General features: G+C 48.7%; 1 protein-coding gene and 1 pseudogene across 2 annotated transcripts; one reads left to right on the top strand and one right to left on the bottom strand.

Annotated features, from left to right (window-relative positions):
- Window positions 1–224: 224 nt before the first annotated feature.
- On the top strand, window positions 225–1,511 carry FAM181B (family with sequence similarity 181 member B; the record flags this gene model as incomplete). The annotated part of the gene is made up of 1 exon (XM_079789520.1): window positions 225–1,511. One exon carries the CDS (start codon window positions 225–227, stop codon window positions 1,509–1,511), a length of 1,287 nt encoding a protein of 428 aa, XP_079645646.1.
- An 11,531-nt stretch (window positions 1,512–13,042) lies between these two features.
- Window positions 13,043–13,595, bottom strand: LOC307110150 (ferritin light chain-like; annotated as a pseudogene). The gene has a single exon. The product of its transcript is annotated as a ferritin light chain-like (transcript).
- Between the last annotated feature and the right edge of the window lie 1,342 nt (window positions 13,596–14,937).

Below are 14,937 nucleotides of genomic sequence, written 5' to 3'. Positions count from 1 at the left end.
AGCCCCTCCCCTCCGCCACTGGGGCGGTCGCCGCGCGCTCCCTCCCAGTGTCCCTCCCTTACAAGATCTAATGAGCTCCCCCGGGAGGCCGAGCAGCGAGCCGGCTCGGAGCTAGGAGGCCGCGCCGGGACGGGATCCGGGATCCGGGATCCGGGCCTGGGCAGCCGGCGGGAACCGGGCGGGGGCGCACCGGCCGCGCGGCGGGCCGCCGGGGAGACGAGGCGATGGCGGTGCAGGCGGCGCTCCTCAGCACGCACCCCTTCGTCCCCTTCGGCTTCGGGGGCTCCCCGGACGGGCTGGGGGGCGCCTTCGGAGCCCTGGACAAGGGCTGCTGTTTCGAGGACGATGAGCCCGGGATGCCGGCGGGCGCGCTGCTGGCGGGCACCGAGGGCGGGGACGTGCGCGAGGCCACCCGCGACCTGCTCAGCTTCATCGACTCGGCGTCCAGCAACATCAAGCTGGCCCTGGACAAGCCGGGCAAGTCCAAGCGGAAGGTGAACCACCGCAAGTACCTGCAGAAGCAGATCAAGCGCTGCAGCGGCCTGATGGGCGCCGCGCCCCCCGGCCCGCCCTCTCCGGGCGCCGCCGACACGCCGGCCAAGCGGGCGCTCGGCACCCCCAGCGCGCAGACGGCCGCGGTCCCGGCCCCCGGCAAGGCGGCCCCCCGGCGGGACGCCTCGCAGGCCGCGGCCGCCAGCCTGCAGAGCCAGAGCCTGGCTGCGCTCTTCGACTCGCTGCGCCACGTACCCGGGGGCGCCGGTTCCGCCGGGGGTTCGGGGGCGGCGCCCCCAGCCGGGCTCGTCGGAGCGGGCGCTGGGGGTGCGGGAGGGGATGCGCTCGGCCCTGCGGCGGGTACGGCGGTCCCCGGCGCCCGGAAGGTCCCGCTGCGTGCCCGCAACCTGCCCCCGTCCTTCTTCACCGAGCCGTCCCGGACGAGCGGCGGCGGGTGCGGCCCGTCGGGGTGCGGCGTGAACCTGTGCGACCTGGAGAAGGGCCCCGAGACCCTGGAGTTCTTCGAGCTGCTGGGGCCCGACTACGGCGCCGGCTCCGAGGCGGGCGTCTTGCTCGCCGCGGAGCCTCTGGAGGTGTTCCCCACCGGCGCCACGGTCCTGCGGGGACCCCCGGAGCTGGAGCCCGGCCTCTTTGAGGCGCCGCCGGCGATGGGGGGAAGCCTACCGTACCCCGAGCCCTGGAGCGCCCCGGCCTGTGCCCCGACCAAGAAGCCGTCCCTGGCGGCCCCCCGCGGCGGCTCGACCTTGACCGAGCCCTTACGCCTCCTGTACCCCGCCGCGGTCACTTCCCCCGGCGCGGAGGACGGGCCGGGCCCCTTGGCCTCTTTCGGCCCCTTCTTCTCGGACTGCGTCCTGCCCCCGCCGCCGCCGCCGCCGCCGCCCCGCCAGGTGTCCTACGATTTGTGCGCGGGCTACGGGCGCGCCGCTTACTCCAGCCTTTGGAGACCCGACGGGGTTTGGGAAGGGGACCCGGGGGAGGAGGGAGCGCCCCGGGACTGACGCGAGGTACCCCTCCCTCCCGTGAGAGACTGCTGTGGAGACTCCTCCGGGTCTCCCCCAAAACTAAAGGACGATTGGGAAATGCGCGTGGAGATGAAACGGGATGAAAAGTTTCAATGAATAAAAGAAACACGAAAAAGAGACGAAGAGGAGTTGGGCATTGTTTTAATCACAATCTCAAGTATTTAAAAAAAAAAAAAAAGCCGTTGGCGGGTTCTAACTGGGACAGATGAGCCAAGGCACCAAGGCAGGGTTTGGGTAATGGAGTGGGCATGGCAGAAGGGGCAAGAGGTGGCTTCTGTAGCCACCTGTCCTCACTCCAGCTTTCCAGCAAAAGGTCAGTGTGTATTCGTGTCATCGCCCCTTCCAAACAGTGCGCTGGTCCTCTCCCTCCCTCTCCTGAGTGCACCATGGGTTAAAGCCTACATTGAAAAGACTGGAGCGGAGGTTTATAGTTATGGATTCGGGATGGCTTCCCGTGTGGTCTCTTTACCTCGTTAGAGTTATTAAGGGCAGGAGGCCAGGGGTCCTCCGCTGACCTCCCTTGTGCTGGTCCTTGAGGGTGAGTCTCCTCTCTGTCACTCTTCCTCTTAAGCTTTTCTCCTTTTCCATCTCTTTATCTTTCTTTTCCACTCAAATCAGTGTCCTTCCTCTCTTTCCTTGTCTGGCTTCTCATTGCTCTCTCTGATGATTTTGTTTCAGCTTTTCTTGCAAACCTCTTATAGAAGAGGCTTAAGTTGGGCAAACCTGGGATCCATTTCTCTTCTTTCCTTCTTCCATTCTTCAACCACTCTGGGAGGGGCATCCCCGGCAAGTTACAAACTCTTTGCATCCAAATGTCCTCATCAGAGAGGGTGAGGGTGGCACTGTCCCTCCACTTCTCACTTCAGTTGGCTGGGTAGCTCAGAGAGGAAATACATAACGTGCCTTGAAGCCGCTGCAGTGCTTGATTGGTTCCGCAGGCTGATGTGGAAGCCATTAGAATTCCCAGTCTCTTGCTCTTTTTTGGCCCCTCTAGTCGCCTGCTGATTGCCTTTTTCTTTATAAGCCGTGCACCCTCCCTCCGGCTCTCCTCCTGCTCCATTCCTCCCTCTGTTCCTTTCTTCCTCCCTGTGCTTCCTCACTCCCTCTACCCACACTCTCCCCAGTGGAAGAAATGGCAAAGGGTGTGAAGTTCCCTAAAAAACAGGTTTGATGAATGGAATCTGAAGGCCACCCCCCCCCCCCCCGGAGTGAGGAGGCTGATCTGTTATCTGAGAGAGATTTGGGAAAAGCCAGACATGTTATACCCAGCCACGAAGTGTACACACAGCACGACCAGGATGGCTGAGGGCAGAGGAGGAAAGACTGGGTGGGAAGTGAGCAGCTGGAGAGGAACGGGGGAGCCCTTCAGCTCTGCAGACCTGATGATGAAAATACAAACAGTGACCAACACCCAGAAAATAGAAGATGTTGCCTGTTGATTATGTTGCAAAGGAGAGCTGCCTCTGTCCCAGGCAGCCAAGACAGGATTATAAGAATATCTACATCTGAGAAAGTCAAAACCTCAGTGCTCTTGCAGAAGATTTTTAAATCCAGGTCAATGTTTGCACAAATCAAAAGTACTGCAATATTTTCAGAAAGGAATTTTTTTTTGGTGGGGAGAGGGGTGGTAGGGAAGCAAATGGTTATCAAGCCATGGCATACAACTTAAAATGTCATCACCGAATCACTTTCTTTTGAATAAAACATTTCTTAAGAAAGCACCAGAGGGTAATAGAGCAATGAGTCTTATTAACGATGAAAAGAGCTTTTGTTAACTCCAGAAAATTGGTGTCTATAGAATTTCTTCCAAAGCGGTGAAACTGATTAATTCCATTGTGTTAGCAGAATATTGTTCAACAATCATTTAATTTATCAGTATTATTTGGTGATGAGTACCATCCAGGATAGAATTGCATGGTAGGAAAACAATAACCTATGACAATTATGAAGGCTATAGTGTCACTGCAATGTTTCTTAATTTCCTCTTCTTCCCTGGTTTACTAAAACAAGGTGCCTCTCTCCCAGCATCTTACTTGCCCTGCCTTTCATTAATAATGAAAGCACTATGTTTCCTTGTGCCAGCCCTGAGCTAAGCTTGACAAACCCGTGAGGTAGGTACTATTATTATTCCCATGTGGGAAGTGAGGCTCAGACAGGTTAAATAAGTTGCTAAAAGTAACTAGTGGGCTCAGGATCCAGATCTACAAGTGTCTTAGCACCACGACTTGCCTGTTACTTGCGAGGCTCTATTGTGTTTTGTTAGTGTATATGGTTCCCAGTCCCCTGCATTATGTACCATAGGGCTTCTCAACCTCACCAGTATTGACATTTTAGGCAGGATAATTCTTTGCTGTGGGGATTGTCCAGTGCATAGTGAAATGTTTAGCAGCATCTCTGGCCTCTACCTGCTAGATACCAATAGCACTCCCCTAGTTGTGACAAAAAAAAACAACCCAAAACCTAAAAAACAAACACACACACACACACACACACACACACAAAACAACTCCATCACCACATGTCCCCTAGAGGTCAAAATCACTGCTAGTTGAGAACCACTATTCTTCTATGCTGGAAGAATATACAAGCAGCGTTGGTGGGGTGCCTAGAACATTCACATAAATGATCTCATTCACATAAATGATCTCATTTAATTCTTACTAAGGCTTGTGGGTAGGTATTGTTAGTATCCTTATTATTATATAGGTAAAAAGTGAGAAAGACAAGGGGAGGGGCTAAGTCAATCCACTTAGCTACATCTCATCTCTGCTGATTCACCAGCCATGGGCCAGTTATTTAGCTATATTAAAATGCAGTCTTTCCATTGGTGAAATTGGTAACTATCACAAGTGGTTATTATGGGAGTTGGAATAGGGTATGTATAAATTCCCACCAAGAGGGAGTGAGTAGTTCTAGTCCCAGGAGGCCAAGGCTCCAAACCACCCTGCTATCCACAATGGCAAGAATGTATGTTTGGCCCCTATGCAGCCCCCCAGTTGCCCCATCTCTGATTCTTCTCCCCCCCCACATTGCCTTTCAGTCTGAGCACATGTGTGTCTGACCATGACATCTACCACAGTACAGTAAGTACTGCCCATTAATAACAGTCCTACCAAGGGCTCAACATACAGTTGCTTCCTCTCTTATGTCATTTTCTACTGCAGCCTATTAGAAAGTATTTGTATCTCTTGTTTAGCCACATACTTGCCATTGAACATTCTTTTTAAGTGCAATGGTAGATATTTTTTCAAGACCAATAATGCGTTGTAATAGGCTTGTAATTGTATCAGATTGGACAGGCAGGGGATCGTAGCCTCGTCAGTAATTACACTGTATGTTGCATAGTCACAATTCCCCAATTCAGCTGGGCATCCCTTGGTGCCTGGAGTGTGTTTTAGTGTCTTCCTGCATCCTCTAAAGGTTGTTCCAAACCTTTTCTTATCTCCATTCAAGCCCCACTCTCTCCCTTTCCTCACACCACGTCCTGACAATATGGAGAACACCTGTTGTAATTGCCCCCCCATTTCCCAGCCCACCTTCACACATGAGTTCTCTCTACAGACAAGACCTTTTCCTGCCCTCACAGCTCAGCTTCCTGCCCCTCCCACTTTGTGAGGACAAGATGCTGCTCCATCAATGATCCTAAGTCTCCTCTATCTCCAGGTTCATCCTCACTTTTCCTCTCATCCTAGAAAGAAGGCTTTAAAATGGTTTAAAAATAAGAAAGAGGGGGGATAGAAAGCTGAAAAATTCAACCCTGTTTCCCCTTTCTAGATAGTACTCTGTCTTCTCTTTAGAGTCGAGTCTCTCTCAGGAAAAGAATCCACACATTTTGCCTCCATCTCACCTGCTACTTAAACTTTAACCCTGCTAAGTCTTAGGGTGGCCAACTATCCCAGTTTGCCTAGGACTGCCTCAGTTTTACCACTGAAAGTTCCACTTACCAAGAAATACCGCTCAGTCCCAGGCAAACTGGGACAGTGAGTCACTCATTTTTATTAAGTCCCTCCTGGGGGCAGGTGCTGTTCTAAGTGGTGGGATAAGTGATGGGAAAGATGGACATGGAAACATGCAGGGTCCCTGCCCCGACACAGCTTCTGGTTAGCTTCACGCAGCAGCAATAGTGTGTGAGGAAAGTGCAAGAGAGTGGCCAGAGGCCCTATGGAAAAGGGAGGGCAGGACAAAACAGGCATTTGCAGAAATTTGATGTGGCCCAAGGTTGGCAAAGGCGTGGCAGGGACCCACTCCTGCAGTCATGTGAGACATTGTTAATTCAACAGGGCACTCTTGCTCTCTGCGCCTGAATTTAGCTCTATGTTACTACCATTTGCCCAGGTTAAAGCCTGTTTTCCATCTGGTATTTACTTGGTCATTGACCCAGAACTGATTCAATGCTGGGAAACTGACTCACACTGTCCAAGTTCACAAGTATAAACCATAAGTCCTCTTGCTAATATGCAGCAAAACACATAAACCAAAATAACTTATGCCTGACCAGGAGCATCCCTGGTATCTACCTACATAGAAGACATGAAAATCAGAAGAGCATGCAGTGAGCAGTAGCATAAGTTGCAGGAATATCTCCACAATTTGGGGACAACTGTGGCTAAGCTTCTTTTATGTCCAGTGGATTGCTCAAGCACCTAATGCCTTATTTGCATAAAGTCTTACTCTCTCTGCCCTCAGAGTCTTTCCCCTCTTCCTAGAGGTTGCCAGAACACGAAGCTTCTATAGTCCAAAAGACAAACAGTCCAAAAAGGGGACCCAGGTTGGCTTTGCCATTCAAGTGAGTCTAGAACTGGCATCTGTTAAATCTGCTACTGTCATTGCTAGTTATGCAACTGAGAGTTGTACAAATTGTACGCACTGTGGAGCCTGCACAGCCAAGGAGATGAGTGCAGACTGAAATCCAACCTATGCTTACTCTACTGCTGCCAAGAAGTGCACACAAGGAGGGGATATCTTGTTTTTAAAATTTGCACAAAGGCACGAAATAGGTAGCCCCTCTGTTTCCACCTGTCTTGTCCCTGAAGATCACCGCTGAAAACGGGTCCTACTCAGAAGAACAGACATGCTGCTGCAGCTGCTCCCATTTGCTGAGAAGGCCCATGTACACCGTGGGAAGGTGATCTCTTCCCTCAGGAGCAGGGCCTAGGAGCACTGGGCCAGAACTGGTTCTGGCTCCTGTCCCCTCAGAGACCCAGTGTCACCAATGCTCTCCTTCCTCTCTTTCTAGTATCCACCGGAGTCATCAGCTTTTTCTTTTAAATCCTGTCCTGGAACTGTGGGTATTATGGGCTGTATGTTTGTGTCCCCCCCACACTCATATATTGAAACCCTAATCCCCAATGTGATGGTATTTGGAGGTGAGGCCTTTGGAGGTGATTAGGTCCTGAGGGTGGAGCGCTCATGAATGGGATTAGCGCCCTTATAAGAAGAGGCCAGAGAGCTAGCTCAGTCTCCCTGCAGGTGAGGAGGACACAGAGAATACAGCCATCTGTAAACCAGGAGAGAGCTCTCACCAAGGACCCAACCACATTGGCACCCCGATCTTAGACACTCCCAGCCTCCAGAAGTGTGAGCAATAAATGTCTGTTGTTGAGGACCCCCAGGTGGTAAGTGCAGCAGCCTGAGCTAAGACAATGGGGCTCCTTACTTTTAAGGGAGGCTCCCCCAGTGTTCCCAGTTTATTTCCTATTCCTGACTATCCTAGTCTAGGTGGCAACTTTTGTGACTAGACAAGAACCACCTGCCTTCTGTAGAGGCCGCCGTGGGGGGGGGGGGGGGGGGGGGCTGCCTACTTTAGCCAGGTGGTTTGAATGGTGCATTAGATGATTCCTATAAAGACCCAGCATAATATCAAGACACTTTTAAAACCCTATTACTGTTACCATTATTGCCAGAGAGCAGGAAAAGAGTCCTGGACTTCCTGGTCCCTCCCTTCCCTGCATCCAGGGAGGAAGGGCCCTGGATGCCCCGGATTTTAATCTCAGGATTTAAAAGGTCCCTGGAAGCTCCGGCACTGAAAACGCCCCGTCCCGTCCCTCCACAATGACTCGGAATCCGTGACTAACCGGCCCCTTCACCGGAGCTGGGAGCGGCTTCGTCGGGAGCACTGGCGGAGGGAGCCTTTACCGCAGAAAACAAAGCAACACCCCGCACAAAGGACAGAAGTGGCTGGGTGGGCAGGCGCGGTGCGCTCCCAGCATGCTCTGCGCCCGGACCTTCCGCAGGAGCAGGCCTGCAGGGAGCCCCAGGACACCCAGTCCCCATGCGGAGCGGGGCTCAGAATCCGATCTCTTCATCAATTCTGCCATAACAACGGGGTTTCAGTGCATGGCAGGGGATAAAGTGGCCCGGAGGAACTCAGGACGCATTTGAATGGTAGCCCAGAACTCAGGCAGAATCTGAATCACCTTGGCACAGGCCCGGGTCAGGGGTTGCTGCCAGCACATTGTAAGAAAAGCCATTCTGCACAAAGCCAGGCCACACAATGGCACGAGGGAACAGGAAGCGCTGCGGCATGACTTTAATTCCTGTCCTCGCTCTGAGCAAGGCCACAGCTCAGCTGGGAAGGCCTCTCCATTGCTCCTGTGTGTTAATAGCCACTGCCCGGAGCAAGCAGGAAAATGGGGAGACATCAGAACTACTGGTTTTCCACTTCAAATTCACCCTTTTGCAAAGCAAATTGCTTTGCAAAAGGGTAAATTTGAAGTGGAAATCTGGACAACACAGCAACCCTGGACCTGGCATAGCCACACTGCACTGCCTTCTCCTAGTGATGCCCTTGGTAGAATCGTTGACCCTTTCTAAGTGTTGTTTTCTTCACCTGGAGAGAGATAATAATAAGATTCCCCAAGTTTCAGGGTTAGCATGAGGATTAGTAGGTATATACTATAGGCAATAGGCCAGACACATAGCAGACTCCTAGGCAATGGCTGGTGTCCTTATTTCTAAGAGTTGGCTATAACTAATTCCGCTATTTACAAGCAATGGGTAAGTCAGTTACTTGACCATTTGTGAGTATCAGTGTTACCATCTATCACCCTGGTCTCTGGGTGGTCGTGAGAGGAACTGAAAATTAAACAGGCTCCAGCATAGCCTCTGCCACCTGCCACATGAAGGCATTAGCAGATATTCGTGATTCTGAAAATCACAGGTCGGAGAACACAATCCCCTCTTTAGCTGTGAATTTCATCTGGAGTCTGTGGAACAGGCGTCCTCAAACTACAGCCCGCGGGCCACATGCGGGTGTTTTTGCCATTTTGTTTTTTTACTTCAAAATAAGATATGTGCAGTGTGCATAGGAATTTGTTCATAGTTGTTTTTTTTTAAACTATAGTCTGGCCCTCCAACGGTCTGAGGGACAGTGAACTGGCCCCCTGTTTAAAAAGTTTGAGGACCCCTGCTGTGGAAGATCAAAGTCCTGTTGGTTAGTTACTGGTTTCCAATTCTAAGCTAATATGTGCAGCTGACTTTTAGGTCAGTTTGATACAATTCTTCTGAGTGAGATTTTCCTTTCCTTTTGGCTAAGGTTAAAGTTTCAGATATAAGAGCAAATCATAGACTTTTAGGACTGATCTTACCTTGGAGAGCAGAACGGTCCTCAGTCCAGGCTGTTTTTTAAAGTATCGCCTCAGGGGAGAAGAGGGCTTGAAAAACAGCCCAGGGTTCCACCAACACCTGCTGAAGTGGCTGGTGCAGCTGGGCCCGGCTGGAACCCCATTTGAAAATCGCTGCTCTGTGCCAGGTGCTTCGTACAGAGGCGCTGGAGGACTGGCTGCTTGCCCCTCTGTTTTCACCTGTTTTGTCCCCCACAGCCCCCCACATAGTTGTCAACATGTACAACTAGAGCATGTAAAAGGTGGGGCTAATCTTGCATTGGCCAAATCACAGGATAATATCTGATGGGAGAGAGGAATAAGGTCTTTTGTACACAGTTAAAAAGGATTTAAATATTTATACTGTATGTGGCAGCAAGGGAAGAAAATCAGTCCTTTCGGCCAGTAAAAGTGTTTGATGTTGAAAAGAGGAAATCTGAAATGTAAATTACAGTCTTATCCCCGCCAAAATGGGCAGGTTGCTTACACCTCCCTAAATCTCAGTGTTTTCCCCTCTAAAAACTGATGATGTTACGTATCTGGCTTGCCCTAGCGAGGTGCAAGGAAGGAAAGCATTGTCCGTATTTTATAGAAAGCAAAGCAGGGAACAATGTGAGGAATCTGGACTCCGCATCTTCCCCTCACTTGCCCTGTGACATCAGGCAAGTTTTCATTTTAGTGCCTTAGTTTTCTCCCACCTTCAAAGAGGGACCAATAACGCCTAATGCTGGCCACACATGGATGCCGTGGGGACAAAAATAGCGGGTGCTTGTGAAAGAACGTGAAAAGGCAGGAAGCCTGTATTAAATTACAATAGTGCTATAGTCTCCATTTCACAGATGCTGAAACGGAGTCTGTGTGAGGCTCTGTCCCGCTGATTCGGGCAGAGCTGGGGCTTTGGCCAGGTCCTATGTGCTCAGTGTCTCCGCCCCCAGTGGACATCTCTCACGCTCTGTTTAACAGCGCTGACTTCTCTTTTCTCTCGGTTGTTAATCTGCCCGAGGTGGAGGCAGGCCCAGACCCGTTCTTTGGGTGAGGCCAGGAAGAATAGGGCCATTTATATTGCTGCTCAGATGACTGGAAAATCCTTTTATCCTGCTCCACTGAAGAGCAACTCACATCAGAACTTGAGGAATACGAAGACCTAAAGAGCCATCTAGTGGTGATACCTGAGAATGACTCCATCGTCTTTTGCTTCCTTGGCATAGAAGTAACAGGAATGGATTTTTCTTTCTCTCTTAAATTTGTGCCTGCTCTAGCAACCACCAAACGGAGATTAAGGTAACTGTCTATCTGTCTGCTTGTACACCGACTTCAAAGTGATGCAGGATGAGACACCATCAATAAAGCAACAAGAAAGCCCACTGCATGGGAGAACATGTTTACCAATGTTATCTCAGATAAGGGTTTAATCTCCAACATTTACAGGGAACTCATACAACTTAACAAAAGGAAGATAAACAATCCAATAAAAAAAATGGGCAAATGACCTAAATATACATTTCGAAAGAGGACATACAGAAGGCCAAGTGGCATATGAAAACATGCTCAAAGTCACTAATAATCTGAGAGATGCAAATCAAAATGACAATGAGGTACCATCTCACACCTGTCAGAATGGCTATCATCAACAAAACAACACATGACAAGTGCTGGCGAGGATGTGGAGAAAAAGGAACCCTCATGCATTGCTGGTGGGAATGCAGACTGGTGTAGCCACTGTGGAAAACAGTATGGAGTTTCTTAAAACAATTAAAAATGGAACTTCCATTTGACCCAGTAATCCCACTTCTAGGAATATATCCCAAGAAACCAGAAACACCAATCAGAAAGGATATATGCACCCCTATGTTCATTGCAGCACAATTTACAATAGCTAAGATTTGGAGACAGCCTAAGTGCCCATCAGCAGATGAGTGGATTAAAAAACAGCGGTACACTACACAATGGAATACTACGCTGCGGTAAAAAAGAAGGAGCTCTTACCATTTGCAACAGCATGGATGGACCTGGAGAGCATTATGCTAAGTGAAATAAGCCAGTTGGAGAAAGATACATATCACATGATCTCACTCATATGTGGAATATAATGAACAACATAAACTGATGAACAAAAATAGAGCCAGAATCATAGAAGCATTGAACAGAATGAACGTCCATTCTAAGAAAAAAGGCAGGCAGGGGTGGGGTGGGTGGGTACAGGGGGGGTTAGATATCAACCAAGGACTTGTATGCATGCATATGAGCATAACCAATGGACACAGATTGTAGGGGTGTGAGGGCATGTGCTGGGGGGTTGGAGTGGTTGGGGAGAGGTCAATGGGGGAAAAAGAAGACTTTATGTAATACTTTAAACAATAAAGAATTTAAATTTAAAAAGTCAGACAAAAACAAAAACAAAACCAAAATGATGCAGAATGAAATCCAGGAACCTCTGTAGACCTGAACTGTGATGAAGTCAGGGTTTCCACTCTTAGCTCCTGGCTTGCAGTTAGAAACGTCCATGTGACTCAGCTTTAGGTGACGGAATGTGAATGGAAGTGGTATGTTCGCTTGTAGGTTGGGCCCATAAAACCTCCCTGGTGTGATCTTCCGTGCTTTTCTCCTTTTGTGGTTTGATACAGACGGTCCTGGTAGTCTTGGGATTCATGTGTTGAAGGTGGAGCCAAAGATGGAAGGAATCTGGGTCTCCATGTCCCCATTTAGAGGAGAGCATGTGTCAATGAAGAAAACCTCTTCTGGAATTCATGTGAGCAAGAAATAAACCTCTATCATCTTTGAGCCATTACACATCTTTGTGTTTGTTACAGAAGTTAGAGTTACCTTGACCAATACAATGGGGTGTGTGGCTAATCAGATCAACAACAGGAATTGGAGATAGATTTATCATGAAGCCCGTGAAGTTCTATCTTTAAGGCTTCTTGCTTGCACAGGCCCAGGGTGTGTGTGTGTGTGTGTGTGTGTGTGTGTGTATGTGTGTGTGTGTGTGTGTGTGTGTGTGGTTGGTCCCTGGCAATGTGTTCATATAGTTATGCTTTATAAAACTTTCAGGAGTAAGATACTTTTTTTTAATCCTCACCTAAGAATATGTTCACTAATTTGAGACAGAGAGAGAAACATTGATGAGAGAGAGAAACATGGATTGGTTGCCTCCTGTATGCACAATGACAGGTTATTGAACCTGCAGCCTAGGCATGTGCCCTGACTGGGAATTAAACCTGCAACCCTTTTGGTTCATGGGACAACATTCCAACCAACTGAGCCACCCACCCGGCCAGGGCAAAAGTAAGACACTTGTATTTTTATTATTTTTAAAATTAAATTTATTGAGGTAACATTGGTTAATAACATTATCTAAATTTCAGCTGTACAATATTATAATTTGATACTGTGTACTCTACTGCATCCTTATCATAAACCAAAAGTCCAGTTTCCTTCCATTACCATATACACTGAGTGGCCAGATAATATTATCTCTGAATGCATAATAATCTGGCCACTCAGTGTATATCTTATATAATAAAATATGAAAAATTTCCCCTGGACCAGGAGTTCGACCAGCATGCAGGCTGGCCAACTGCCCATTTCATCTCCCCCTGGCCAGGCTGGGCGACCCCACCCATGCACGAATTCATGCACCAGTGTGTGTGTGTGTGTATATATATATATATATATATATATATATATATATATATATGCTGAGTGGCCAGATTATTATGCATTCAGAGATCATAATAATCTGGCCACTCAGTGTATATATGACTTTTTTTTTCTCTACAAAAAGCTTTATTGTTTCATTTGGTCTGATGCATGGGAGAGGGCTTCAGGGTGGTTAAAAAAATGACTAGTAGTTTCCAGAAGAGGCTCAGGTAAAGGCCAGACATCAGGGGAATGCAGAGGGGCCCCTCAAAGGCCTCCGGACTCCAAAGGCTCCTTGTTGTGCTTGAGGGTGAGTCTTTCGAAGAGATACTCCTCCAGTGCAGCCTGGGGCCAGCAAGCCTGGGGATGTTAGTCAGGTGGTCCCCCATCTCCTTGATGAGTTTCACCTGCTCACCCAGGAAGCGGTTCTGCAGGAAGTCACAGCGATGAGGGTCTGCTCAGGTAGAACCAGAGACTGCAGCTCCCAAAGGGCCTGGTTCAGGTTCCTCTCCAAGGCCAGCGCAGCTTCTATGGTGCCCTGAGTTTTGTCCACTCATCTTGGGAAGGCTTCAGCACGTCCTGGGAGTGAATGTGGCCACCGCGCTGGTTTTGCAACTTTAAGAGATGCTCAGCAGCGCCCTTGGCTTCTTCTCCACTAACTTGTGGAAGAAGTGGCCCATGCCCTCCAGAGCCACAACTTTGTGGTCGAAATAGAAGCCCAGAGGGAGGTAGGTGTGGGGGCCCGCAGATGCAGGCTGGCCAGGTGGTTGACTGCAGCCTCCACCTCTGTGGAGTAATTCCAATGAATTTGGGAGCTCATCATTGTTCGGCAATAAGGAGTTAAGGTAGAAAAAAATCCCGGTGTGTTGGCTGGTCCTGGAGGTGGTTCTGAAGGTGGTGACTGGATAAGACGCTGGAGGGTGGTGAGAAGCTGGAAGAAGGGGCGTCCCTGGGTCTGTTCCATCCAAACACGGTTGAAACGAGAGACAGATCCGGGACCACCGAGGGCACAGCATATATGACCTCTTTACCCAGTTTGCCCTCCCCCACTCGTCCTTTTCTCTGGTAATCACCATTCTGTTGTCTGTAAAAAGTAAGATACTTTTAGCTTCATGCAACTGGTTAGAATACCTGTCTCTTTCCTCTTCAATTGCCCCACCAGCACACTTTACTTTGTGTTGGATGCTATTGGAGAGGCCACGGGAATTTTTCATATGCCACTAATGGGAAGTTAAGTGGGGATACATTTAGTTTGAGTTTAGTGGATGTATCTATGTTGTTTTATATCTCTTCCATGGAGAGATGTTATTGCTAGCTGTTCAGCACAGGAAAGGTTTCCAGGAACCCTCATACACTCGCTGAGCATCATTAAAACAAGGTGCAGGGTCAGAGGTTGTACTGCAATAGAACCTGTTCTAAAGTGACTGGTCCAGGAGAAATGTGAGCAGTAGAGGAGAAACAAGGTTTGAAATGTTAAGCTGTCAGGAGACAGTCTGTAGAAATTTCTTGTGATCCATTAGATGCATAAAGTTATTAGCAGATTATTTAGTTCTTATTGACCCTTTGTCAAAAATTGAATTTCTCCTTTGTCAGAAATACACTTAGTATTTTTTTCAAAGCCTATATAATTCTAAAATTTTAATATAGTACTTAAACTGAACTTCCAAAAGATGTTTTGGAACATTTCAATAAATTAAAGACTTCTGATTTAACCTCATTTTGACAAATATAAATTTAGTTATTTTCAAAGGACTGAGAGAAAATATAGATAAAGGTAATAGAATTTCAAGCAAAAGCAATAAATAAGATGAGGAAAATAATAAAAATTATTCTAACCTCAAGTGAATTGAAAGAAACATTTTTTCACATCCTACCTAAGGCAGTTTTAACCCAGTAAAAGTGGTGATTTGTTACAGCAGCAATAGGACACTTATATCACCAGTGGGGTTGGCAATCTGTGATCACGCATCCCCCAGGTGACTCGGATGCACCTGTAGTGTGTGAGCCACCACATGTCCTTACCTGCCACACCAGATTGCACTTGTGGGTTCCCATGGCTGCCTCTGGATTGCTTGGGAGCAGGGACTGTGACTTTGTGCTATATCATCCCAGGCCTTTTCCCACCCACCAACTGTCTTCTACACTCTCCCTGTTACAAAGTT

This window comes from Cnephaeus nilssonii, assembly GCF_951640355.1.
Source record: "Cnephaeus nilssonii genome assembly, chromosome: 13".
In the NCBI taxonomy this organism is placed as follows: Eukaryota; Metazoa; Chordata; class Mammalia; order Chiroptera; family Vespertilionidae; genus Cnephaeus; species Cnephaeus nilssonii.
Note: the sequence above shows the minus strand (reverse complement) of the source record. Positions and strands in the feature narration are given on the sequence as shown.